The sequence below is a fragment of the Pocillopora damicornis genome, chromosome 4, assembly GCF_964200805.1.
Source record: "Pocillopora damicornis chromosome 4, jaPocDami1.2, whole genome shotgun sequence".
NCBI lineage: Eukaryota > Metazoa > Cnidaria > Anthozoa > Scleractinia > Pocilloporidae > Pocillopora > Pocillopora damicornis.
In genome coordinates, this window is record NC_142673.1 from 22,770,959 (window position 1) to 22,798,364 (window position 27,406).

The 27,406-nt window shown below is 39.4% G+C and overlaps 1 protein-coding gene across 1 annotated transcript in view; it reads right to left on the reverse strand.

The window, feature by feature from the left end:
* Positions 1 to 27,406, reverse strand: part of LOC113684372 (uncharacterized) — a 39,855-nt gene that overhangs the window by 8,379 nt on the left and 4,070 nt on the right. Inside the window, exons 5-60 of the mRNA XM_089204531.1 lie at positions 27,176 to 27,217; positions 26,800 to 26,862; positions 26,223 to 26,294; positions 25,603 to 25,683; positions 25,307 to 25,354; positions 24,661 to 24,714; positions 23,354 to 23,407; positions 22,282 to 22,335; positions 22,072 to 22,125; positions 20,917 to 20,970; positions 19,946 to 19,990; positions 19,020 to 19,073; positions 18,513 to 18,557; positions 17,551 to 17,604; positions 16,922 to 16,966; positions 16,750 to 16,803; positions 16,329 to 16,373; positions 15,844 to 15,897; positions 15,433 to 15,477; positions 14,780 to 14,833; positions 14,423 to 14,476; positions 14,069 to 14,122; positions 13,818 to 13,871; positions 13,408 to 13,461; positions 13,138 to 13,182; positions 12,644 to 12,697; positions 12,074 to 12,118; positions 11,442 to 11,495; positions 11,308 to 11,361; positions 11,136 to 11,189; positions 10,556 to 10,609; positions 10,379 to 10,432; positions 10,090 to 10,134; positions 9,874 to 9,918; positions 9,518 to 9,571; positions 9,378 to 9,431; positions 8,537 to 8,590; positions 8,306 to 8,359; positions 7,947 to 8,000; positions 7,107 to 7,160; positions 6,433 to 6,486; positions 5,627 to 5,734; positions 5,430 to 5,483; positions 4,546 to 4,599; positions 4,350 to 4,403; positions 4,161 to 4,214; positions 3,809 to 3,862; positions 3,354 to 3,407; positions 3,225 to 3,278; positions 2,948 to 3,001; positions 2,470 to 2,523; positions 2,348 to 2,401; positions 2,141 to 2,194; positions 1,387 to 1,440; positions 1,093 to 1,146; positions 207 to 260 (exon numbers count right to left, since the gene is read on the reverse strand). Coding sequence (XP_089060657.1) covers positions 207 to 260; positions 1,093 to 1,146; positions 1,387 to 1,440; positions 2,141 to 2,194; positions 2,348 to 2,401; positions 2,470 to 2,523; positions 2,948 to 3,001; positions 3,225 to 3,278; positions 3,354 to 3,407; positions 3,809 to 3,862; positions 4,161 to 4,214; positions 4,350 to 4,403; positions 4,546 to 4,599; positions 5,430 to 5,483; positions 5,627 to 5,734; positions 6,433 to 6,486; positions 7,107 to 7,160; positions 7,947 to 8,000; positions 8,306 to 8,359; positions 8,537 to 8,590; positions 9,378 to 9,431; positions 9,518 to 9,571; positions 9,874 to 9,918; positions 10,090 to 10,134; positions 10,379 to 10,432; positions 10,556 to 10,609; positions 11,136 to 11,189; positions 11,308 to 11,361; positions 11,442 to 11,495; positions 12,074 to 12,118; positions 12,644 to 12,697; positions 13,138 to 13,182; positions 13,408 to 13,461; positions 13,818 to 13,871; positions 14,069 to 14,122; positions 14,423 to 14,476; positions 14,780 to 14,833; positions 15,433 to 15,477; positions 15,844 to 15,897; positions 16,329 to 16,373; positions 16,750 to 16,803; positions 16,922 to 16,966; positions 17,551 to 17,604; positions 18,513 to 18,557; positions 19,020 to 19,073; positions 19,946 to 19,990; positions 20,917 to 20,970; positions 22,072 to 22,125; positions 22,282 to 22,335; positions 23,354 to 23,407; positions 24,661 to 24,714; positions 25,307 to 25,354; positions 25,603 to 25,683; positions 26,223 to 26,294; positions 26,800 to 26,862; positions 27,176 to 27,217 — 3,033 coding nt within the window. The remainder of the gene's footprint in view (positions 1 to 206; positions 261 to 1,092; positions 1,147 to 1,386; positions 1,441 to 2,140; positions 2,195 to 2,347; positions 2,402 to 2,469; positions 2,524 to 2,947; positions 3,002 to 3,224; positions 3,279 to 3,353; positions 3,408 to 3,808; positions 3,863 to 4,160; positions 4,215 to 4,349; positions 4,404 to 4,545; positions 4,600 to 5,429; positions 5,484 to 5,626; positions 5,735 to 6,432; positions 6,487 to 7,106; positions 7,161 to 7,946; positions 8,001 to 8,305; positions 8,360 to 8,536; positions 8,591 to 9,377; positions 9,432 to 9,517; positions 9,572 to 9,873; positions 9,919 to 10,089; positions 10,135 to 10,378; positions 10,433 to 10,555; positions 10,610 to 11,135; positions 11,190 to 11,307; positions 11,362 to 11,441; positions 11,496 to 12,073; positions 12,119 to 12,643; positions 12,698 to 13,137; positions 13,183 to 13,407; positions 13,462 to 13,817; positions 13,872 to 14,068; positions 14,123 to 14,422; positions 14,477 to 14,779; positions 14,834 to 15,432; positions 15,478 to 15,843; positions 15,898 to 16,328; positions 16,374 to 16,749; positions 16,804 to 16,921; positions 16,967 to 17,550; positions 17,605 to 18,512; positions 18,558 to 19,019; positions 19,074 to 19,945; positions 19,991 to 20,916; positions 20,971 to 22,071; positions 22,126 to 22,281; positions 22,336 to 23,353; positions 23,408 to 24,660; positions 24,715 to 25,306; positions 25,355 to 25,602; positions 25,684 to 26,222; positions 26,295 to 26,799; positions 26,863 to 27,175; positions 27,218 to 27,406) is intronic.

Below are 27,406 nucleotides of genomic sequence, written 5' to 3' on the forward strand. Positions count from 1 at the left end.
TATCTAGGCTGAAATCTGTGCAACCAATAGTTACTTGACCTGAGATAAGTTAATAAATTTGATGTAAAAAAACGATGCTATTTTTGTCTTGTCTCCATTGTAATAATATACCAGCGTAAGTCACTGAGAGTTTAACTCTATCTGCAGATTTTTCTTTCAAAAGGAACTATTGCGTTTTGCTTTATTTTCAATTTTTCTTTCCTTACCTTGTCTCCTTTTTCTCCCTGGGATCCTTGCAATCCTTTCTCTCCTTTTGGACCCTAATAGTAAAATATATCGTTGAAGACATCGGAAAACAAGCCTCCCAGCACCGAAGCGACACGGCTGGGTTGTTTCAATCATGATTAATCTAACACAGGCACGTGGTAAATTATTCGTTTAGTTTTATGACTTGGCAGAGAGGCTTCATGCTCATGAGCACGTAAGTTTTGTCTCACAATGAATTAAACCACCTAGAAAGTCGGCATTGTACACACTTTTGTAGCAGAGGAATTAAAACCTAGTTGAATGTTTAATCCTGACTTTGTGAAAGTCTCTTTCGAATAATTGAGCCTAAGTATTTTAAAAAGCAGTTGCCTGTCTGCATTGGGTTTCCATGTATTTGCAAGGATGATATCTTCCACGGGCCATAAACAATGCCATAAGACACCCTATTGGCTAAAGCGAACATTAGTAAAAGTGAATGAGCCCATCACAAGCATGCTGTTGCGCGTTAGCTCGCGCTTCAATCAACTCGAAGCACGTTTCTACCTCAAGCTGTTATTGGTCCATTAAGATATTGTGATATTTGCTTTTGCTGGCGTCAGTGAATTTCTCGTTAGCTCACTTTACAAGAATTGTCACCAGAGCTGTCTTATGCTGTACACTACACGAAGTAAATAAATGATCTAAGCCTCAACTAAACAACTGCAAAAAGAGGAACCTGGAAAAATTTAGGCTTCCACTGGTTTCGAACTGGTGGCTTTTAAATACTAGTTGAGCGCCACTACCAACTGAACTATGAAGCCACATGTTGAGAGCGAGGCAAATTTAAGTTCATTCTTCTTTTCCTCTATTTCCCTCATTTGGCAGCTTATTATGGTAGATACTTACAGTGTTTCCGCGCGGTCCTTGAAGTCCCGGCAATCCTTGCGGTCCTGGATCACCCTAACATAATTATAATAATAATAAAAATCATAACCGTATTACCCAGGGCAATATCAAACGTGCTTTCAGAACGAAAGCTTACACTTTAGATCCCCTCCAGAGGCGTGGCAATTATACATCAAGTATGGTACTCAGGAAAAACTGAATATTTGAAGAAGGCAAATGCGAGTTGCAGGATTCAGCCCTTCTTAAGTTTGCAATTGTACTGATTAAGACCGATGACGGGATTACTCCACTTACCGGAGAACCGGGGGTTCCTCTTTCGCCGACCGGTCCCCTGTCCCCTCTTGGTCCCTGAAATCGACATCCATAATGATTAGTGTTTGATCATCAGGGTAATTAAGTAAGACAAGCTGACCAAACGTTAAGTATGGTATAGATACACACTGATTATTCTTAGTTCTTTTCACCTCGAGGCTACCTAATGATATTTTCTTCTGAAAGGTGAAAAGTGAAAATAGCAGAAATATTCCACACTCTGTTAATTCTTCGCCTCTTTTTTGCTTCTGGTACCAAACAACCAAAATGGACCTTCTGCATTGGGACACTTCCATTACTGAGCAAGGATGAAGAATAAAACTCTGTATAATGACCGAGATCTTTGTTTCTGTCGTTGACGTTTTTATGGATCAAGATGAAGTCCAGATATTTTCACACGCAAGTATCATCTCAAACGAGAAGAAACCAAGAGTATCATATTTTGCTGTTGCACCTTTTTTATTTTCCTTTTTTTTACCAAACAAAGAATGCGAACCACCTCTCTATTTCACCAATGCAGATGAAGAAGCAGGGGTGATGCGCACGCAGCCCGTGAGTAATTGGGGGGAGTGGGAGCGGAGAAGGAATCTTTTGAGATTCATTTCACTCGCCAGCAGAGTGGACACCCCATCCTCTTTCATTCTCGCAACAATACGATTGCTGTTCTTTTAAACAACTTTACTGCGAGCTGCAGTCTCACTAATTTGAATTTAGGCTGCGTAGAAGTAATTCTTACCGGAGGGCCAGGAGGACCTGCCACCCCTGGGGGACCCAGTGGACCAGTGTCACCCTAAAGAAAGAAAAAAAAACGTTATGATAAACATGACATCAAAGGGAGCATGCATCACTGACAAAGAACGACTTCATACGAAAATCAAAAGAAATTAGACTTTGCCAGCCCTTGAATTCAATGCGGCCTACATAAAGCAGATGATGTATTTACCTTGTCACCGGGATCGCCATCAGATCCACTGAATCCACGAGGCCCAGGCTCTCCCTGCAACGACAACGTGCGACAGAATGAGACTAAGTAACTACTTGTGTCATCAACACAGCTTTACTTACCGGCTCACCCGGACTGCCGGGGTTTCCATCATCTCCCCTGGCGCCTGGAGGACCCTAGGTAGAAAGTGAAACAATAAAATATACCAAAAGCTCATTTTTTTTTCTACCGCAAGACTCAAAAATAAGGTTTAAAATCGAGAAAAAAATGTAATCGTGTCAAGGTAATAAAGCTAATTAGGCGTGAGAAATCATAACTGTACGCATGCGCAGGTACGCCAATAAGCTTGTGGATTTGTGTGTGTGTTTTTTTTAACATTTCCAGATCTCTAAAGTGATTGGTCATAAAAAAAATTACATTTCGAATGTATTCTGGTGTTCATGAAATTTATAACAACCCATCATAAAAAATGACTAAATTGTTTCATGTCAAGCAAAATATCTTTAAAAGTTTAAAAGTTGATGCCACAACGTCTCATTAAAAATCCAACAAGTTCCAGAAAAATGAAACAATCATATCTTCCATCAAACGAAAACTTACTCTTGCTCCTGGGGGACCTGGCTGTCCGTCCTTTCCCTCTGCACCAGGACCTCCCTTTTAAAAGAAAAAAAAACGAAAACAAAAAAAAATTGGAACTCTCTCATTTACATGAACAAATACATTCTGTAATTCTTCATAACGGTTCTCTCCGTGAGTAGGGTTAAAGTGCAGGTACATAAACATGTTGCATATAAACGCACCTCACAGAGTGTTGATTGTCTGAAAATGGTTTACACAATATCAAGAACTCCACATCACGCCAGTTCCAAAGTCTTACCTTAGTACCTTGTGGCCCTGGTGGGCCCTGAGGTCCTGGGGGTCCAGATGCACCCTAAAATCATGACCCAGAATTTAGAGCTCAGTATTATATAGCCTTGATTATACACAACATTTCAAAAATGCTCACCACTGGTCCTTTGAGTCCTGGTGCGCCGGCGGGACCTCGTGGTCCTGGGGGACCCTAGCAAAGAAAGCAACGCAATTAAAGTATATAACACAAATTTCAAGTCCTCTAGAGGGTTCCCGGTGTTCACCAACCAAAGGTCATGTTCTTACATCTCCAAAGCTTCGCCTCCGGCTGGAGCGCGTTTCTCTTGTTTTCAGCATTATTACATCAACTCTTACACAAAAAAAATATGTTGAAACTGCTCTAACCATACTGCTTCATGAGTTTAATTCTCGAGTACACGAAAAGGAATGCAGCTCAACCAGAGAAAAAGTTGCTCAGTTGCTTGGCTTCCTCTTCTACTTTACGGAAAACGTCTCGTTCAATAATTTTTATAATGCAGCCCTGATCGACTACACTGTTTTGAGAAACTTATGAAAAGGAGAAAAAAAGAAATTTGCACAATCTGAACATACCTGCGGACCGGGGTCCCCTCGGTCGCCTTTTGATCCCGCTTGACCAGCTCGGCCCTGTAAAAGAAATTCACGTGGTGTAATAACCAGGAATTAACATACCTAGCTAGTGGTGAAAAGCGACGACGTTGCATTGTCAGGGTGTAAAGGGTTTTAAAAACCTCAAACAATTTCCTTTACAGCCTTCCTAGTCCCCGTCCTTGATACGTATATGAGCATTTTTATTTACCTACCGGGCTCTAAGACATTCGATAGTTTATTGCATTCACGTGAGAACGTAAGCTGCAACAGGCTAAACGAGGTTTATTGTTTCTTAAACATGTCAAAACGAAAACAGATAAAATTAAAAGCTTACCGGTGGGCCTTGCTGCCCTGGGGCGCCTGCGTCACCTTTCGGCCCTTGATCTCCCTATGAAACCAAATTCACTTCTAGAACAGCATATAACATTCTACCCAAGTTATCTCAAATACCAAAAATGTAATGCAGAAAGAGATCCCACAGAAAAGAGTTTTCATTGTAAGGGATGATAATGAAGCCACTCACCTTCTCTCCAGGTCGCCCATCAGTACCGGTTTCACCAGGTTCACCTTGGTCTCCCTGTGGAGTTCAAAGTCGTTACGTTTTCATTGTCTCAAACGCACTCTTATTCAGTGAGTTACCATTGAAACACTAGGACAAGTAACAGTTTTTGGCCACATAAACCTGACGTATGGATGATATCTTTAATGATGTCACTAACCTTAGCTCCCGCCGGTCCTGGTGGGCCGCGAGGACCTGGTAATCCTGTAGATCCCTATGAGAACAACGAAATAATGACATCAAACAATGTAACAAACTTTTCAAAATCTAAATTTAGAATGAGTTACATCGCAATGATGAAACTATCGCGGCACCATGATGTAAATAAAGTAATAATCCATCAGGTCCCTTTATGGTGGAAAATATTTAAGTGATTGAGAAGCCAGTTTTTCTAAACAAAATATTAATTGTTAAGGTATGTAGCGCAAAGTAAGCCTTTTTTGCTTTGCTGACAACTGAGACAACATTAGGAAAGAGGAGAGCACATCCTAGTCAAAGTACTTGGTCATAACTTGACACAAAAAAATGAAATTTGCGCCACAGAATCTCTTACTCTAACGTCAACACAACTAAAATCTTATGTGTTAACTGAATTATCAGTTGCATTATCGTTGTAATTATCGATTAAGGCGCTCCTTGGACAGAAAACAGATTTAAGAAAAGCTAACTGATTTCTTGAAAGTTGTAAAAAATTAACCCAAGATTGTGTTGCTTTGAGCTTCACTTTACCATGTGATTGGCATAGAAAATTCGCGCCATGTTCTCAACCAATCAGATGTGTTACTTAACACAATCGCGATCTGATTAGCCACGTTTCCTCGCGCTTGAAGTCGGTTACATGTACTTACTTCGAGTTCTCATTCTCGTTGCTTCTCATTTCCGGTTTTGTTTGGATTGGCTGTACCGTTTGCGACAGTCTGAGTTTACAACACTCAATTAGAAAGTTCTTTAAACGCATGCGCAACCGAAACTATAGAAATTAAAAACACGTGATCCACAACAATCCCTTCCGCGTACGACTGAGACAACAATTTTTGAACATACCTGTGGACCACCGGGTCCTCTTTCACCTTTCAGTCCTCTGGGTCCAGGAACGCCCTTCGAAGTAGGAATAAAAATCATTCAATACCTTACATCATGATACATGAAAAAACACCCACAACGTTTTCACTGCGTTGAATTTTAACTGCTATTTCACCCTTAGCTCTGGCGCTAAGAGAAGTCAAAGATTTGTTTCCTACCGGAACTCCCGGAGATCCACTAGGCCCGGGTGGTCCGCGTCCTCCGTCGCTCCCTTTCTCACCCCTTGGACCAGTGGCCCCTTGGGGTCCAATCTCACCGGGTGGGCCCTATGGACAAAAAAAAGTGACTTAGAAAAAGAAGCATAAGTGATTAACAACATCGCAAAGTCATCAAAAAGTTACAGTGATATTATAATTTACAGCGATCCTTGATTAACGAACCGCACCGGTTTAAATTGCAAAGGTGAGAGACATGGTAGACAAGTCGCGCAGCATATTATATACAAATTTTTTAAAAAGGTACCACTGAACCAAAATGAAAATAGAATGGAGAACGCACGAAAATGGAGAAAAATTTCAACAGATAACAAACAAACCGCTTGAAATCTGTTGTGCATATTTCAAAAGGTGACCTCAAATACCTCAAAAGTCGTATTTTCCAACCTGTTGTAATCATCTTTATCTGTCGTTATTTTTGTTACTGCTATCCTCATTCTTACTATTGTAAGGTTCTCCCATCTCACAGAACCAATATCTTACAACACAGAGAAATTTTCAATCCCGAAAGTAATCGGGGATTGCTTTGGTTTTACTTGACTTGGTCACTCGCGTTTTCCCGCGCTTTAGGCTGTTTGCTTGTTTTAACTTTGAGTTATCATTGGCTTCTTGTGATACTTTCCTTTGCTCTGATTGGCTCTTTTGAATTCATTGGTTTTTGTGTAACGACGCTCAATCGAAATGCGTTCCATACTTCAAAACTCGTAGCACAGTGCCTTTAAGCTCTCTGCTCAGTTTGTGGTACTTACAGGCGGTCCAGTTTTTCCCGGTGGGCCAGTTTGTCCGGCGGGGCCTGGAGGTCCCTGAAAAGGTAAGGTAATATCAGTTGATGGGTTTGGCAAATAACCACTTAAGGCGCACTTGAAGCTTAAAGATTAGCTTCCGCATTAATCAGTACACAGTGAATGTTGTAAATTCTCACCCGCGATTCGGAATATTCTTGTCCAAACCTAATTTTGAAAAACGCTTCGGGCGCAAATTCGAGAGTATATGAATCGTACTGAGTTCCAAATAATGTCTACATTCTTTAGATGAAATAAAAACTTTGCCGTTCATTCTGATTAACTTTTATTGTTGATAGTGAAAAACGGTGCTGTTGAGTTGACCTCTCGAAGCCATGAACATCAACCGTTTCATTCCCGAGATCTCTTTTGTAATTCTTCTTAATGTCTGCCTACAATTCTAATGAAATCCGTTCGGAGAATTTGGCACTGGATCAACTATTAATCCCCAGATAATTTCATTATTCTCATCACTTGTCTGCATGATATTGCATTGATATTGTAAGGAGAAACTCTGTCTTGGTCACCCACAGGAGTTAAAAGGCTAATGGGCGTTGTAATCAGTCAGTTTGGTTTTGATTTCACCTCACTTAAACGAAAAGCGGTTTACGTTCGATTTTATGAAACACGTCATAAATGACCTTTGGTCCTTGTCCTCCTTTCTTCCCTGGTATGCCTGACGTTCCTTGGTCACCCTGAAGGGAAAAAAATTCAAAACTCGTGTCCTTGAACAAACGAATAATTTGTAACAGGTCTGTCCTACTAGAAGACCAGCTTAAAAAATGAAAAAGAGGAACCGCATTTTCATTAAAACCTTTATTTCGAAAAAGCCTTACACGCATACCAGGAAAATACAATAAAAAAAAATGAGTCATCGTGCTTGTTTGAGACATATGATGGGGCCAAAATTACACCATTTATGCCTGTTCTGGCACTAATCACGCGCGTCATTTCATCGGTTCACGTTACATTTTGCTGCAGCTAGAAGCAAGGGTTTTTAAAGTAACACTTGAAAAAAACTAAATAGGTAGAAAGTCTGGAGCGTATGGAACAATTTGATATATAATTTGTGGGAAAATCACGCAAATTTAAACGAAATCGACTCAAAACGTTCATCGAGTGGTTCCTTTAAAGGTCATAATTTGCATCCTCGAGTAATGGGTTTCGTGCACGCTTTTAGCTTTATCTTTTTTTCCCTTCGAAGAATTTTTCCTTAATTTCCCCAATTTAAAAGGGATAATTTGTTCCCCAAAATCATACAATGAAAAAAATATAGGTCACCGTGCTCGTTAAAGAGCGAAAGATCATCGTACCTCTTTACTTGGTCCATGGATTGAAAAACAACACTGCGTTCTCGGAATACACGCACGCTCATTCCCCTAATTACGTGATTTTAATGCGCAATACAGGATGCGCGGTGCAAAACTGAGGAATCACGTTAAATGCAGTTCTTGAAATAGAAAGGTAAACATTTCCCGTACCTTCTCACCCTCCTCTCCAGGGGGGCCTGCTGGTCCTTCCTCACCAGGTTTACCCTAAACAAGAAAATAATTAGTTACTCGCAGTCAAGTGTTTGCTGGCAGACGGTTAAAGCAAAGTCCCTAACGGCATCAATTCATGCAGCTCAATACAATCAGGTACGCGTCCAGTTTGTAGCAAAAACGTTCACCAGTAGCCTTACTGTAACGAGATGCAAGTTTTAGTAACTCATAGGGACTGTGTACAAATGATGAAAGAACCACTGAACAATATCTCTTTCTACCTAACAACTAAAACTATTCTATTATAAAACATCCATCAGCATATCATTACTGATCAGAAACATGTCAACGTTACATACCGGAAGTCCAGATTTCCCCTCGGGTCCAGGCTCTCCACGAGCTCCTTCCTCTCCCTAACAGGATAACATGCGAAAGCTTCAAATTTTAAATACCCTAATAGTTTGCCATGCCAGAAGTCACGCGCGAGTATGACTCGCGAACTCGTCAAATACCAGTTACTCAGGACATGCGCAATTAACTTGATATTCAGAATAGAGGATTGAAGTTGAGTGCTACGCACGTGCACTCACCCTACTTCCTTTCTCTCCAGCTGGTCCTTGAGGTCCTTGGCGACCTGGTCTCCCCTGCGAGAAGACACGTGATTGATAATCATTGTTAAAGTTCCATTGATTTCATAATGAAATGCATGCATAAATTTTTATTTAATCTCAAACAGTGCAGAAAGTTGAAATTAAATATATTGACAGGAGAGTCGCGAAAGACCAACAAACCAAAATGGCGAACAGATTAATGGACAGTAAAACGTTTTAATTCCGAGTTTGAGGGTGAATTTTAAAAACAAATTCATCAAAAAGCGCAAACATATGGCTTAAAGTCTGGAAGTCTTGGGAATTGTAAAGTATGAATCGGAGGCTCTGAACAAACTTCACGAGGAGTTTAAGGTGACAGTTCGGAAGAAAAACCGGCAAGAATACGAGCGTGATAGCTTTCGTGCACAGTTTACTGCCGTAGACCGATACCTAACAGAGCCGGAAAGAGAGTGGGGGAAGTCCGACTACTCAGGCAACAAGGCAAAGGCAAGCGGGCGAACCAGTCAACTATGTCACAAGGTAAAATCAACTAAAGAGGAAAACAAACTCGTAAACTCGTAAATTTTTTCAAAGACTACAAATTGGACTCGACCCACGGTGTCATGCAATTTTGTTTGCATTTGAAAAACTTAATCGCGCTTATTTATCGCAAATTGCACTCGAAATCATGTAATTACACATACGAAGTACATCTATCCCAAATTATAAAAGTGGATGTAGAGGATGTTCTCTTACAAGATCAAAAATGAAAATAATCTGTAGCTCGAATAATAATGGAGAACGCATTGAAAATGCTTAAAAATATGTTTGCGGAACTCACTATAGGACCCTGGGGTCCAGGTTGTCCGGGTGGTCCGCGCATTCCTTGAGGCCCCTGAAAAAATATGGACGATTTAATTGCACTGCTGGTGGATGTAATAAGAAAAAAAATGAAACTCTGACCAATACTCATCGCTTTACCTGTGCTCCTGGCGGACCGATCGGTCCTTCTACTCCTTTGAGTCCAGCGGGTCCCTGAGGAAACAACCAAATGACCCTTAGAAATAATAATCTTAAGGTGGCTTGTTCCCTTACATCAGTATGCATATTTTCCATACTGTTCTCTTTACATTTCCTTAGGTACTAACAAGGAAAAATACTGAAAGAATTTCTTCAGTTGGAGATCATTTCCTTTCAGTCTCATAATCAGTGGTGACACTAGTCACTCTTATGGGTTTCAGGCTTAATTTCAAGAATCATTCCCAATCAACTTTCAAAAAATAAAACACTTATGATAATTAACAAATAGACAATCTCTTTAAAAACTTGTTTCTTACTGGCGGTCCCATGGCACCTTTCGGCCCTGGTGTTCCTGGCTGACCCTAAATATAAAGAATCAAGAAAAATGCTCAGATCCAAAGAAAAATTGCAAAATCAATTGTTTGAGTGTTAGCATTTCACCTCCCAGAGTAGCGGAATGGTAATGGAAAGGAAAAGACCATCATGTTTCTCTTCTACTCCAGAACTGAGAACTTGAAAATTTCAGCTCTCACCTGTGTACCGTCCTTACCGTCCGCGCCTGATTTACCAGGCTCTCCCTGATAAGGAAAAATACAGAACGAAATAAATAGAAAAGAAAGTGTGATTTACGTTTTATGCAACATAACTCGTTTTATCCGAAAGAAAGGAAAACGCAGATCTCAAACGGCAGAACAAAGCCAAAGGGTTACTTAATACCACTTTTGCAAATAACTACGTAGTGCTTTGCAGGCGTTTCTGAAAAAAAAAATAAATCCGTCAACCCTCAAAGATTAGAAGGTTAAAAAAAGAACTGTTATGCACCTTTGAACCATCCTTGCCAGGCTCCCCTGGGTCTCCTGTGGATCCTTGGGGTCCCTAGATACGACAAAAATAACGATATTATCGAGAGTAGTGCGTGAATCCACACAACTTTCATCATGTCTCTTCTTGAATCATATCAAACACGGGCAGAGGGATAGTGCGTTATTGTGTTCTCACCGGTCGGCCACGTTCTCCTTTAGATCCTGAGCTTCCCCTTTCACCTGCAGGACCCTAAATCAATAAGAGGATGTTAAAAATGAGTCTAAGCAGACAGCGGTGAGTTGATGACTCACAGCGGTTTTTTAACGAATGTCCAACGGATTCTCACCTGGCATGGTCGGATTATTATTGGTTATGTGTTTGACAAGAGTTTAAAAGCTAGACAACTTTGATGAGCCTACTTCATATCAAACAGTTTACAGAAACAGATTCCTAAGGATTCTCTTTTTAACCACTTGACTCCAATTTTCCGGGTCTTTCTATTCTCGCTGAAGTATACAAATAATTCTTGACTAATTCTCGGTTTGACATTCAGTGGCTCCTAGGAAACTGAAGACTTTTTCTATTTTAATTGTTATCTAAAGCGATGCCTATATACTGGATTAATTATAACATTAATATACTTCAAAATTGACAATAATCTACTCTAAAAAAATCGTCAAGTGATAACAGGAAAGGAATCCTCGCCATGATTAAATTAAACCGATAATTTTCTTTCGATCCTCTTTGTCATCGGAACATGTTAAAAATAACTTACCCGTCCACCTGGTATTCCGGGGGATCCTGGCGGCCCTATTTTTCCTTGAGGTCCCTATAACCCACGACAGAAACGCACTCAATCCAAAGATTATCAAAAACATCGCGAGAACTAAAAGTTTGAGCGAAAGATCAAGATAAACTAAAAGTCTCTATCAAAACTTGGATCTCACCGTTTCTCCACGAGGTCCAGGAAATCCTGGAAGGCCCGCTTTTCCTGGAATACCCTGATATGAAAAACATATTTTCAAATTACTCTATACTCTAAGTGCCCTATGATGAATCACGTGAACAAAACACGGCTTACCATCGATCCACGAGGTCCTGCCTGTCCTCGGTCCCCTTGAGGTCCCGGAGGTCCCTGTTTCATTAAGACAAAGACGTCAAGCTATAGACAAGACACATGCTTTGCAAAAGTTTCCGGCATTTCTTGAAGCTTTCAGGTCAAGTGAAATTACGCTTGAATTTGCAAGTTAAAGAAACTGACTCAAATTAATGTGACAGAGCTTCCTTAAGATTTTCCCAGTCACTTTTTACAGCACCGTAAATCCTCGAATCATATACGTTTATTAACATAACTTGTTGCCCCTGTGTGATTTTATTCACTCGAGGCTGTTTTTAAGTAACTTCATAATCCTGTAATACTACTTATTTCAGATACTGAGGTTTACACTATGAAGTACTATCGCTCGTGTCTCTGGTTGGACGAACGGTGTATTTTCACAGTCGTTCGCTTCCAATCTTTGAAATGTGAAAAAATCTCAGTATGTATGAAATAAAAGTACCATACCATGGAAAGTGCTTGAACAATTTTATTCACTGGTTGCAATGCATCAAAAACTCACTAGTTTGCTGCGCTCACTCGTTCGTTTTTTATGCTTCACAACTCGTGAATTAAAATCGTTCGTGCACATTTTCCATGGAATAATCTCTATTTACCGGGTTTCCGCGGTCACCAGGTACTCCAGGCTCACCAGCAGCACCCTAACAACAAAATTAAAAGATGAAGATGATAAAATAAACATGTCTCCTTGCATTAGTTCATATTCTAAGTGTGTCGCCCTTCAAGAGCTTAAGGTGAAACAATGATGGAAAGAAGCTGCAAGAATATGTCTAGAATTTAAAAAAAAATGTGCTAATTACGAATGCTAAGATTGTACCTTCAACAGATACATGATGAATACCTTAATGAAGGTTCGCAGTGTAAACAAAACGTGGAAGAGTTTAATTAAGGAACATCAACCAGTGATAAAATGGACGCGAACACGAGATTTCCCATTTATAAAGAACTTATAACTTAGCGTTGTGAGCGTATTTTTGAAGACGCTTTTTTCTGGTAGGCAAGATTCTTTAAAATAGTTACCCTCTATCATTGTTACTTAATCAGGTTTGTTACCTCTGTGGTTTCAGAAGATTTTTATCATTCCTTTTACTGTTAGCATTTTAACTGTTGATATCGTCATCATTATTGTTGTACCAGTATCATGAAACTCAACCAGTATGACTCACCTTTGCCCCGTTGGTTCCAGGAGTTCCGGGGGATCCCCGCGCACCACGTGGACCCTATGGACACGTAAACAAAGTGAGTTATAACAACTGAAATCATGGGGGCTTAGTGCAACAATTTACGGATTTATCTATCACTCGCAATACTTATGCCTATGGCATCGTGGTTGTAAGTTCCCAATAATTCAACAGAAAAAAAGGGATAATGTAAATTAAAGAGTATGAGGGTGTGTGGGGTGAAGAGGGGGGCCCAAAGGGAAAAAGGGTGTGGCACTATAATGACCCTTTACATTGCTTCCTTTAACTCTTTGTTATTTTACAGACACCGACTTCTTGTTTTATTTCAGGTTATCTTTTCTTTATGTTCAACACTTCCACTAAAACATGGCAGGCTGTGACCATTATTGCCATGACACTTAACAGTGGGTTCATGAGACAATGTGATGGATGTGTTTTAAAGAGAACAAAGAGGAGTAGGCTTTTTAGCCTGGCTGTACCCTAGATCCTCTTCCTCCTTGCGGCCCTGGTGGTCCAGGATCCCCCTACAAAAGAAACAACAACAATAACACAAACTCATGAAATATGAATGTAAGAGGAGTGTGACAAGTCTTTTGACCATGGATCTGGAATTTAAAATATTGTCAGGGTTGGGGCGATAACGGAAAATTTACAAAAACTTTTGAGTTTTGTCCCATGCATCTCATGTCTCTTGTCTTGAAAAATCATCCTAATTTATTTGCAGAGCATCATAGCCCATACAGACTCACCCTGACTCCCTTTGATCCATCTCGTCCTCTTGCCCCTGTTGCACCCGTGTTACCCTGTCATTAAAAAATACACATATATGAGGATATATCAACACACACAGCCTTTATAATTTGCTAATATTGCCCATTATGCAATATCAAATATATTGAAACACAATATTCAACAGATTTAGCCAAAACACATGTTGATGATCAAAACACCACACTGAAATGCAGCTAATTGAGTGTCATTTCAAGGCGGTGTCGACCGAAAGTTTGTGCAGTGTTAAATTTTTTTAACCTAGGAAAATTTTGTTAATAGTCAAGTACATTCTTCAGCTCCCAGCAATTCCCTACATCACTGCCTATTAATTGAGCTTAAAGCAGTTCCATTTACTGATGAACAGCTCTTAAAGATTTGTCTGCTCTACCTTTTCTCCTGGTTCACCAGGGTACCCAGGCATTCCCTGTGGTCCTTTCTCTCCCTGAAAAAATAATGCCAATAAATGTTAAGGGGTAATGTAATAAAATTGGCTGTTCTTGCCATTAACTTTTTGTTTCAAACTAAGTTATATATGGAGAGTAGTCTGATCTGATCATAATGTGATAACATGTAATCATAATGTTTTGAAAACAATAACTTATATCAATAATAATAATAACTAACAATAATAAACAATACCTTTACTCCTGTAGGTCCAGGGGGGCCTGAAGGTCCTGGGATACCACTGCGACCCTACAATTATCAGAGGTAAACACTTTTTTTTACCTATGGCATTTAAGGGTGCAGTGCTGGTCATGCTTGTTGATGACTACCAGCCTTTCTAGGTATTTGGACTGAATGATTTACCTAACAGTCATTAGAGCTGTATATTTTGCTTTTTAACGTTTCAAGCCATGAGTAAACTCATTGTTTTTGAGAAACCTCTCAAAATTTGAAATCAGTCCTCTTCAAAAATTTTCCGTCGATAGTGATTGTCAATATATTAAGACTAAGAAATATGATTCAGATCACTGAGGTAGCTGGTAAACAAACCTTTGGCCCTTCAGGTCCTTCACCTCCTGGCACACCAACTCCTCCTGAGGCACCCTACAAGGAAGACGATGATTACAGTAATCACAACTTACAGCAGTTTAAGCAAAGTCCTGGGATAAACCTTACTTCTCAAGGAATAACTGAATGGTTCTTTTCAACTCAAATTCATATGAGTTCATATTATGGTACTTAGGGTATATCAAAATGCCTTTGGTAAGGTGACTGGAACTCTGAGGGAGAAGAGATTTCAAAAGTCAAAGTAACCATTTTAATGCTAGCTGCATGTGCATAAAACTAGCTAGGAATTCACGCAGGGTAGGTTATATTCAAAAACAGTTAGTTTTTTGTTTCACTTACATCTTCTCCTTTTGGCCCCTCATCACCTTTTGCACCAGGAAATCCAGCTAGTCCCTGTGAAGATTATTAATAGGTGCAATGTGACAGCTGATTACAAGAAGATGAGGGTCAAGTCTCAATAAGTCTAAGGTATTCAGTTTGATGGATGAGTGTTGCTCCTATGCATTTCATTAGTACCTGTGATTCACATACTCTGAAGCTATCACTTTTACTGAATAAACTTTGGTGTTTTACAAGGATTTCCATACCCAAGAAAAGCCCTATTTGTAGACATTAGTGTGTTTAAGTGAGATTTCAGCTTCCTTTTGAGACAGTTATATTCACACCTAAGAATCAATCTCTATTTCTCCCAAGCTATGTTATCATTAAATTTTCTTTGCACTAATTAAAACTCTACAGCAGAAGCAGTTAATCAGGAATAACAGGTTAAAATCCCTTTGAAAAAATACTTGTGCTGACAGTTTTTCTTCATTAAATGCACAGCTAAGCAAAACAGAAGATTTATCATGAGGCTAGATTGGTTTCGTGAAATATAATCTTGCTGGTCTATGATGTAAAATCAATCTAGAGAGCTGAATCAAAATAAAATTGATGAAAGCCAACACCCCTGGTCTACAGGTTTATAATATAAATGCAAAATAGGAAATACAAACCTCTTCACCCTTCTCTCCTTCTGGACCTCGTTTTCCTCTGCTCCCCTGTGCAAAAAATAAGCATTCTTTTATCATTAAATGGCTAATTTTGTCATTTAAAGCACACTTAAAGATTGAGTGCCAAAGGCCAAAAAAAATACAATGAAATATATTGGTTAAAATCTCAAGTCCAACAAAGAATTTAATTTCTGATTGGTCAATGACAAATGCAAAGATAAGTTATAGATTATGATACAAGATTTCTCAAAATTAAGCTTTTGGTTCAAAATTAAGTTAGAAAATTAACCTAGAATGTGAATTTGAAGTATGTCATATTGAAGGGAATGAATTGTTTAAAATGTGTCAGAGTAGAAAGATGAAAATGCCTATTGTAAATAGAAAATATCCTTGAGCTGTATCACTGTACCACACCTTTGGCCCAGGGAGGCCTGGGTAGCCTTGTGGTCCTCTAACTCCTGGTGCACCCTGGGAAATACATCCATTGAGTATATCAATCAAAACATTGATAAAATTAAACTTAAATAGAAACACAACAAATTCTGTAATGTTGAAAACTTAAAAAGGGTGCATGACAAGGGTGAAAAATTTAATAAAAATAATTTATGGTGCTTTGTGATAAAATTACAAACATATGCACTCAGTCAACTAAAAACGTGTTAACTTGAAGAACTTTACAATCCACAAGCTTAGACTAAGGTGTTAATGGGTTGTTTGATAATTTCAGATACTTAAAATGCTGTAAAAAGCTATCTTCTTTATAAATACTAATAGAGAAGAGGTTAATGTTAAAAAAAAAAAAAAAAAAAAAAAAAAATTAATGAACCTCTCTCCCCCCTGATCAAAAACTTTAGAGCTTTTGCTGAAAACTATAGCATGTTACATTAAATCTGACTTACTCTGTCGCCTTTGGGTCCAGGTGGTCCTTCAATGCCAGGGTATCCCTATAATATAGTCAGAGGATTAGATTTACCCCACAAGAAGTCAGTACATACTCCTCAAAGCCTGTGCTCATCTTCATGCAAAGTTTATTAACTGAACATTTAAAATCATAAAGCTGAAATAAAATAGTTTGTTTAATTACCACATTGGCTAAAGTTGACAATAACAAAGAATTCATGCAACCATAAGGTCATATGTGAAAATTTTATATTTAATTGCAGCAAATGGGTTTTATTTATTTCTTCAGTGAATAACTGCGTTTTAGGTAGGCCATCAATTGCTGTTTTCCATAACCACAATAAAAATACATTATATGTATTTTAATAGGAGGTTACATGTACTAGTTATAAGTCAAAATAACTCTCTCTCTCTACTTACTGGCACACCATCAGTACCTGGGAAACCAGGCATACCAACTTTTCCAGCCTCACCCTAAAGATAGTAAATAAGGATTATATACTGTGGTACATGAATGACAAATTATCTCCAATAAAAGTAATTCCCACATTAGTATTAGAAAGAAAAAGGTTGGAAGTGCTATGCGACATACCTTAGGTCCCATAGGCCCTGGGGGACCCGGAATACCAGGAGGTCCCTTGAAAAGAAAAAAGAGAAAATTGAATACTGGTTTATTGAATATTACTTTTGACAAAAATATAATTGTACCAAAACAGAAGAAGGTTAAACATGAATATGGACATCAGTATCTAGAGTCTCCTTCAGTTTGATCCACATCCAGTTTTTATGGTATTTCACACTGATTTTCTCCCAGCTCCTCCAAAAAAAAAAGACCCTTCATTCTGAATATATGTCTTATTAAATGAAAACAAGCTTCAAAATAATCAAAATAAAATTGGATTTTAGAAATGGCATATGAACAGGGTAGCTCTGAAATCCTCCACTGTTTCCTTGTCAAATTTGAATTGGCTGTATGGTTTTTGTGGAGAATTGTGAATCCATGAACTCAGAGAAAAAGCATTAACCACTGAGATTAGAGCCAACTTGACCCACATTTGATCACATATCCAAGAATGCAAACCTGGGCTTCAGCAGTGAGAAGTGTCCATTCTAACAACAATTCCATTGATTCTCATCCATTGTGCACATTCTATTAAGCTTTTAGTTTAAATGAACATATCTAAAATGTCAGAATATTATGTAGCTTTATTTTATTATTACCGAGGGTCCTCTCATGCCTTGCACACCTTGAATTCCTATAGCACCTGGGGGACCCTAAGTAGGAAGGTGGAAAAACAAAGAAAGTAAGTCTGGTTTCAAGCCAATAGGTCCACAGCATTGGAGCATAATCTATTTTCTTCAATGCAAAGCTACTGGGAATATCGCTGCTCCCTCTGAAAAGGGTGCTAATCCATTCCAGATTAAACCTGAGTTGAGAGAGACACTTCAAGGGTTCAGTATTTTGCCCACAATGTGATGCAATACAATGACCTGGCTACAGACTGATTATGGACCCCTCATGTTTGAGTTCAACTAATAAACATCAGACCAAGACTTCTTTGGTAAGAAGGAAAGTTAGATTATGCACACCAAAATTCCATGCACACCCTTCACTGATACTCAACTAATCTTTATTTCACCATACATCTTACGAATTTTTACTAACTTTTTCATGTCAACACTAAAAAAAACTGTACACTCAATATTGACAAGACCAAAACTGGTAATTTCTTTTCTTTTAACCATATGTTGTGTGTATTGCTTGTGAATCAGATTCATGATAATTTCTTAGGGTGATATTCGAGGTCACCCTAATGAATATGTGCAAAATCTTTTTTCCTTTCCACTACAAGGTATTGATTAATCTTGTTACAAGAAAAATGTTCAAGACAAGATATATTACTTTCATTACTGAATCTTTGGCATCAGAAGAAGAATCATTTGACAAAAAAGCCAAAGGAGAAGGATCAAGTCTGGAAGAGTTGCCATCCCTTGCATGTGGATGTTTTTGAGGGAAAACTTGTTTAATGCTTTATCCTGCATATTGTATAAAATTTTTTGATGGATAATACTGGCACTGTTCTTACAGAACTGTCTGCTTATTAGAACAGGTTATGTTTGTAGACAAATATCTCAGCCTATTTTCATACCAAATGAAGACCATTGTTTACTTATTTCCTTACCGGTGATCCAGAGGGTCCTGGTGGACCTCGCTCTCCTGTACCTCCCTGTTGATATTATGAATTAAGGGATAAAGTAAAAATGTAACAGAGTTAGCCTCGAAGGCTCTGTCTCATGACAACCAATCACCTCAAATAGACCTATTTGCAATTTTTAAAATTTTTACATGCACCATTGAAAGAAAATCTATAGATGCAGCTGGAAAGAGCTCAGCGAAATAAGTAAAACTGCCAAGTATGATGATAACGTGTTGCAAACTGACAAAGAACTTTGTATGGTGGGAACAAGGTTTTTTCCCCTCACCCGCACCCCCTCCTTACTATAGAAAAGGTCTAAACTTTTGCAACTTTCTCCATTTTGCAACTTTGTAGAGTTATCAGATCACTCTCAAAATTCACAGCTTTACTTATTTCACTGAACTAGAGTAGTGTTGAAGGACTTCAACTAACTTGTTTATACAAAGTTAATTAGTTGAAAAACCCGTGAAGGTGTTTTTTGCCGATACTTACCTGCAATCCTCTCGGCCCTGGCGGTCCCCGTTCTCCTGGTTCTCCTTGGGGTCCCTGGAATGAAAACAATTTAATCAACTTTAATTTTGTTAAACTCTATGGTTAAATTTTTATAAATCCACAAAGAGTTGTCAAACAAGATAGAGTAATCACGTGATACAAAAATTAAAGTTTGAATAAAACCAAGAAATATCGTTCAAATTGTGTTTGTTCCTCGATCGCCAACTAAGTGTATGTACACGCCTTGAGAAACTTTTACCAACGATGCGTGATAAAAACATAGATTTTATGCTTGCAAAAACTACTAATCTTCTCCAGAAAATTACTTTAGAGACCCTAGGATCGGTGATTACCTTCTTTCTTGATCATCTACCCCTACCAGCGTTACCGTTACATTGAGAACGTTCAAAGTTAGGGCTGACTGAGTCGCCATTTTGCCTTTTAGTGAGAGAATCTGGGATATAGTAGTGGAATTGATGTGGATTGGAACGAGTGGCTTTATTGACAATTTTGACCAATCACAGTATTAATCAGTGTGTACACAAGAGGCAACATTTTGGTCAATTGACTATAATCTTCGAAAAATAGACATTATATTGCTTATTTTAGCCGCAAGTGATGATGAGTCACGAACCAGCAAACAACTTGCTATGTGTAACGTGATAAGGTACTAAAATGGACTTATGAGTCCAGAACAACGATTTCTTTTTCTTTTCAATAGTTTACAACTCTTGGTCTGTTAACGGCGACAAGTCCTCGTTACTAATGAAGTCTAAATTTTCCATTTTTTGATACTAATTTATTTTGACTTATATTCTTACCGTTGGTCCCACCATTTGTTATTACACACAACAGAAACAGATCTGTCGAGAACAAAGACGAAATAGTGGGATACTTGGTGGGATACTATCAGTGATAATACTTACCCGTTCACCTTGCATTCCAGCTTGCCCTGGTGTGCCACCATCGCCCTGTAAAACAGTAAAGCTTAATAAGTGAATGCAGAGCATCGCACACTGTTATTTCAGAATCTCATTTTTCACTGAATAGGACTAAGGAGGGGTCAGATCGAATTGCGGATGGACTAATTGACAAACTTACCGATCGACCGCTTGGCTGACGTACTGATCGACTTACTACCGGCTGAGTGACCTATTGACCCAACTGACCGACCGATAAAGGGGTAAGTTTCTAAAGAAACTGTGGTGCTGCGTCGGTGGGAGAGTAAAGCAGGTAATTTAGTGTTAACAACTGGGTTGAAAACGTAAATTAGCCACCGTAAAGAGTAAAAAAGCTGACGTTTCGAGCGTTAGCCCTTCGCCATCGCTCTGACGAAGGGCTAACGCTCGAAACGTCAGCTTTTTTACTCTTTACGGTGGCTAATTTACGTTTTCAACCCAGTTGTTAACACTAAATGACCGACCGATAGATTGACCGAACAACCGACCAACTACTAACCAATCAACTTACTGACTGTCTGACAGATTGGTTGACCGATCGATCGCCCGACCCACCGACCGACTGATTGACCAACCAACGGACCGATTGACCAACCAACCAACTGACTGACCAACCAATCGATTGATTGACCAACCAACCGACTGACTGTCTGACCGACTGACTCACAGATCGATCGACCGACTAACTCACAGATCGATCGACCGACTAACCGACCGACAGACTGACTGACCGATCAATAGCCCGACCAACCGACCGACTGACTGTCCGACCGATCGACCACGTGACTGGCAGAAACGAGTAACGAAAGGACGAGTAACGAAAGGACGGGAAGACAGACTGATGGATAGATGAACAATTCATAAGAAGAAAAGAAAATGAAAGAAGAGAAAAACAACAAGAGGAGACGCAGCCATATCTAGGTATGAAAGGCACTTACTCTTTCACCAGCTTCACCTTTGTCGCCTTTTTCTCCTCGCATGCCTGGTAGACCCTAGGAAAAATATAAACTTTACATGAATGTGGTTCATATTCTTATCAAATATGCTTTTATGAAATTTTGTAGTTTGCTATTACACTGCTCGAGTTTCAGCCGCTTGAGAGACCATTTTCTACACATACTAGTGCTGACGATCAATAAACTTAAAACTCTTATGGAGTGCTTTACAGTTTGCTTATATCTTAAGTATGAAAAATTAAGACTAATGTTTCAGGACGTCTTCCCATCGTTATCCACCGCTGTTCCATTTCTGTTTCGAATCTTTTCATCATCTTTTAATCTCTGCATGTTCGCGATTTAGTTCCTTTTAAAAATCTGATGTACGGCTCGTTAAAATATTCAGATCTATACATCTCTTTTTTTCACCTCTACAAGATCGTTTCATGTACAAGAGTCCTTGTCGAACTGAAGAGTATGAAACTTTATTCAAAACGCAAATTACTTCGAAGTTTCTTGTATCACTGCGTATTCGGTTTCAGCGAATTTTGAGCTATGCATTCCTTACAACTATCTTGTTTAGTACATAGCTCTGACTATATTCAAAGTATTTTTTCATAGCGTAAAAAAGTAACCATAACCACTGAAATTTATTCAAGTTCTTCCAGGGTAAAGTGTTAATCGTTGCTTTGAGATATCAAGAAATAGACACGATGTGATAGCAAGTTTTTAAGAATGATGTTAACAGTAACGGTATTTTCACTGTGGCATAAAAACGGCTGAAAAAAGGCTAACGGCAACAAGTTCTGCCGTTTGCCGATAGCATCATGCGTAACCTGGCCAGCGAACAGAACCACATTATAACGCTTCAGCCAAGGCGTTTCTTAGCCCGAGAGAACTAATGAAGCATTAAGCATCACGCACCGGCGAGAGTCAAGCACTGAAAATTACCAGTGCCAGGCTCCTGGCAAACCTCTCCCAAACCCGTCTCTAATCTTCTCGCGGGCGTAAAAATGCGCGTCCAACATCGCTAATAATGGAGACCTAAGCGTAACCTTTCTCATGGTTTTATGTCGAAACATCTCAAAACTTGGGGAAATTTGTCAAAAGTTTTATTGAACACAAAACTTCAGCTGGTAATCGAAATGTTCACGTTACCCGTGGTCCTTTGTGGCCCGTCATTCCCGCCATTCCTTCAATTCCTCTGTCTCCCTGAAATAGTGAAGCACACAGCAGTATAGTTACAGCACGCTATAGTCTTAGTTTTATAAAAGTTACATGCTTGTCAGAGCGTCATGGTTAATCATTTCATGTGTTACGTCCATTCAGTAACCCTGAATTTTCAAGTTCGCGAGCCCTCCCTCCTACCTTTTCTCCCATAACTCCGGGGGTACCTCTTGGTCCGTCCGGTCCTTGGGGACCCTGAAAAGAAACAAATATTTTTGTTTAAAAAAGGCGAGGTTAAGGTCGGTGTTGAGCCACAATACAATAAATGCGACTGAGAAGTTAACTCCTTTATTGGATATTGATGCTTTGGTCGAATCATTTCGATTACTCTCAGTGATCTTGCGGAAATAGTTTCTCATTCCTGCGCTGTCGAAAGAATAGGGACTTTTTGCAGTTAGGACGGCAACGCCAAGGAAGACGTCGACTTAAAAATAAATATATATTTTTCGTTGGAATTTCGCGAATGACTCGATGTGTTTACCTTCCGCAAGTTAACCTCAGCAAAACGTATGAGAGCGGCGTTGAGTTCCAAATGGAAACTTAAATAATTTGCCGTTGGGGTTTCCTTTCTTGGACCACGCAAATTTTGATGATATCATGTTGTCATTTTACAGAGGACGGCTAAGAGATGTACACAATTTTGAAAAGCACGTATTGAGCTATTGTTCTGCTAATTAGATCTTTTACTTTGCCACGTCCTCGTTGCCGTCGCCGTCGTGGTTTGCTAAAGGTCTCTGGTGTCATTTACACGGAGAGCCTGGGTTAGAATAAGGATAGGCAATTGGAGCCATCCCTAAATGTCGCGTGGCGTTCAACAACAGAATCTAATTATTATCCATCAGTAGAGTCAACGGCGAAGTCGATAAGTCACGATCTACGTTATTAGACAAATGTTGAAAAACTAAAGCAAACTAGCGACGACAGCCAATCAGAGTAACGATAGATATTACAAAGAACCAATCAGAGCTCAAAACGTGCCAACTGGTGACGAAAGCCAATCAGAGTAACCATAGATAATACAAAGAACCAATCAGAACTCAAAGCGTGCCCGAGGCGTGGTAATACTCACATGAACAAGGCGCTATCGGTTTTAGATTTTCATCTGATTACACAAGATTCACCGACCAATAAAAAAAGAAGTTTAGGAAAACCATTGCATTCCCTGATTACTTTCGACAGAGAGAAAAATATTCACGTATCATTTACAGCTTACCGGTTTTCCCGGTCTACCAGGTGGACCTCGGTTGCCTTGGTTACCAGGTAAGCCCTGTGAAACAAAATCAGGACAAAAGCAGCTAAACGGTTAGTTTTTGGCTCAATCAGCCCTAAGAAAATGTGACATGGATTAACCCTTTGCGTACCAAGTGGCCATATATGGCCACTTAAATACAGACCCCATTCGGGCGGCCTGAAAAGAGCACTTTGAGGGGCTGGAAACTAATACTACATTTCAATGTAAATTACATAAAGTCGTTAATTAGTTTTTTCGAGGATTTCTTCCATCGAGCTTGTTTTTGGGCGAATTTTGAGGCTTTTTGTCATTTTTGTGACAAATAAATACCACCCCCTTGGTATACAAAGGGTTAATACAATTTTCTATTGTTAAAGTTGTCAGTGGATGCTATCGGATTAAAACATCAAAAAACGCAAATTATGTTTGTGTTGTCCAATGCAGGATAGTAGTATTCCAAACACTAAAGAGGGCTCATGATCGCACCGCAGCTATCACTACTGAGATACTACGATTGCCCTGATTGGTCAAAATATATCGCTTATTGCACTGGTAAAACCTTGGTTATATCATAAAATGCTATAGACCACACTTTCCAGCGGTTTACCGGCGAAATAACCCACTTGGGATGTTAGGAGAAGCTCGGGACTTTCCTTGTGTTTTTCCAACATCCTACGTAGGGGTTATTGGAAAACCAATAGAAACTGCGGTGTAATGCTTAAATTACATACACTAGATTGTAAAAACGTTGACCCAGAAAAGCATGATCCATGAACGATGAGACCCGACGGCTAATCTCTTACCCAGATCCTACCGTGTAACTGAAATGTACAACCGCTTTTTTGATCGTGGAAGGTCTGGGTACGAAATTACCCAAACGTCTTCATGGGAGATGTTCGCACAGTTACTTAATCAGTGCTTTACTTTCTCCATTATTTATGGAAATTCGTTCTTTATGATAATTCTTCTCTTTCAGGAAAGCGCGGATAGCGTCTTTATTCACCATGTGCAGCTACTTGATATATCGCTTGCCAAATAACTCGCCGTCATTGCGCCTCTTTACTTGGAGAAACCAAACTTAAATGCAGAGGATAACACTAAGCTTACGAGTCATTGTGAGGTAGAAATAACTCGACTAGGGCTCTAGGCAATGACTATAAAAAAATATCGGAGTGATCACGTAATTAAGCAATTTCTATGTTTTTTTTAAAATTATTGTTGTCATTTATCTTTTCCCTATTCAGTACTGCCGGACGCGTATTAAGTAAAGAAAACGATGTGTTCCTTACCGGGGCTCCTGGATCTCCCTGGGATCCCTTCTCACCGGGGTTCCCTGGACGTCCCTGCAGAGAGAAGATTACAGCAGGTTCAAACAAGATTACATCACCCTCAACTAGGACTATTCACGACATTTCTCGATAAGAAAGATTTTCGTTCCTTTCTAAAATATTATTTTCTTTAAACTGAAGCACATTGCGAGAGTTCGTGAAATGTAGACAGTCGTGCAACAAACAGAACCAGATAAACATTATTGCTCACAATATTAATATCAATATTAGACTGTTGGAAAGTGCCAAGACATTATAACGTGTCTTGTTAAGTATGATGAGTGTGTAAAGCACTTGGTAAAATAAAACGTTGTCTGACGATTTGGTAGTGGCAGGAAACTGCAAAAAATTTCGCCTTTTTTCTTCCCCCAGGTAAATGAACTGAAGAAAAAAGAACGGCTAAGGAAAAGAGTTTGGGAATAACACGTTTAATCCGCATTCAATGCATAAATTATTTGTCTAACAGATCAGAATGGAGTGTGTGAATGAGTGAATTTCAGGTCCTTACATAAATCCTATAGTATGACTATGTCATACCATGGGGTGAAAATGACACAGTTCATCTACATCAGCTCCATTACTGAACCAGAGGCTTTTCTATACTCACCGGTTGTCCACGTGCTCCTCGCTGTCCCCGTGGGCCTGGCTCTCCCGGCTAAAAAATGTTAACAAATAAAAACAAATAAATAAAAAAGAAAAACTAGAAAAAATGCAATGAACCGAGAACTAATCGGCAGATATCTCAACAGTATCTCCCTGTAGCTAGAATAAGAAAATTTATCTCTTTGTGGTTCGTTACTTAAAAAACACGCAAAACACAGCATTTTGTTCGAATTCGCCATGGCTTTGTGTTAACCCAAAGCGGAGACCCCTTCAGAGGTTACGATTGGTTAAAAAACTCACCACTGCGGGGGGCTCGACTACAAGACCGCCCGCTACGGGGCCTGGGCCCTTTTCATTCGATCCTTGAAGTCTATTCCATCTCTGAAATAACAAAAGTTCAAAATGTATAATTGAAGAGGTGAACATACCCAAAATCAGGTCTGACAAACAGCGAGTCTCAACGAATAGGTAAATTTGGACAATTTTGTTTATTTGTCCCTTAATCGTGTAAAATCTAGTTTGCGTTGTGCACTTTGTGGTTGTACGAGAAAATGAAAGCTTCTTTGTCTTTAGGTGCCGATTTCATTCATTATTCCTTTTTGATCTTTGATTACACAATTTCAGTGGTTGTAAGAGCGCTTTTCAATTGAGCAAACTATGACCAAAACCTCAGTTATCTATCAGAACTGACCAAAGAGGAGCCAATTAGAAGCCAGAGCTAGCACGTGTAATAGCCGTCCTTAGGTGCAGGACAATGCGAGTGTCACCACTGGTTTTAGTTTACCGTGTGATTGGTTGAGAGATTGGCACTAGATTTCTAAACTAATCCGGTACCATATGATTGCAAGCTAACGCGATCTCGGACTACTTTCAACACTCAATAAAATGCTCCAGAAACTAGGGATGGCGATTTCACTTACGACATAGATTCCGTCACCAGGGGGCCCTGGAGGGCCGGGGGGTCCAGCTGTACCGGGAGATCCCGGAGGTCCCTGTAAAATAAAAAATACCCTATTACCTAGTCCAGAATATTCACCAACAACGTTTTTCTCTTCGATACTTTACCAGACTGGTTTTCATCTCATATAACAGTCAAGGGTCAAATGAGTGTGTTTGATTTTCTTGTTACCTGTTAGGCAATTGTCGATCAAGTTTTACTTTGACAACAGTTCGCAGCCATATTCAATAGTTTCCCGATGAAAGCGCGGCGCTGATAATCAGCAGCATAACAAGCAATATTTTGATAACCGACAAAAGAAAATATGTGCAGTGACATCACCATTCGTAAGTGCTATTATCTACTACAGATAACTTGTTTTGTTACCTAACTCATGGAAAGGTCGCGCCCTTAGTCTTGCAAAAATCGCGCTGTTTAGCGATACAGGAAATGCTGCAGGCTCAGTCAGGTTTAGAAAACCTACGATTTGTACTTATTTCCTTAACGGCCTTAACTCTTGGGCTGTTTGTAACGTCTGCGAAAATGATGCCAGAACATACCTTTGCTCCCTGATCACCTCTAGGCCCACTGTAACCTTTTTCACCAACCGCCCCTTGCGATCCCTGACAAAGAAAAAAAGAAAACGCTTTCTTATAAAACAAACAAACAAAAGACAAACGGTAGAGAAGGTTGGGTCATTTAAGAAGTTAACCCTTTAACTCCCAAAAGTGATTTATATGTAACTTCTCCCTGTAATATCTAAACACTATCCAGCAAACACGTCATGAGAATACTCAAACTTATAAGGTGGAAGTTGTTATCTTGATCTAACACCAAATTCTTGTAACTTATTTCCAAGGAAATGGATAGCAGTTAGAGGGGAGAATTGACAATCAGATCTTGGGAGTTAAAGGGTTAAGACATGACGGAACATACCGTAGGACCCGGAGGTCCGGGAATTCCTCTCTCGCCTTTGATCTGAAAATAAAAACATCTTGAATGAATAATACAAACGTTTTTGTCCCGATTCAATCACTTTTGATATGGATCGATCCACACCGAAAGTGGATATGGATGCTACGTGGATGCGATCCACTTCGAAAGTGACTACATCGTGAGACAAACCATCATACTACGTACAAAAGAGCATTCAATATCGTTAGACTG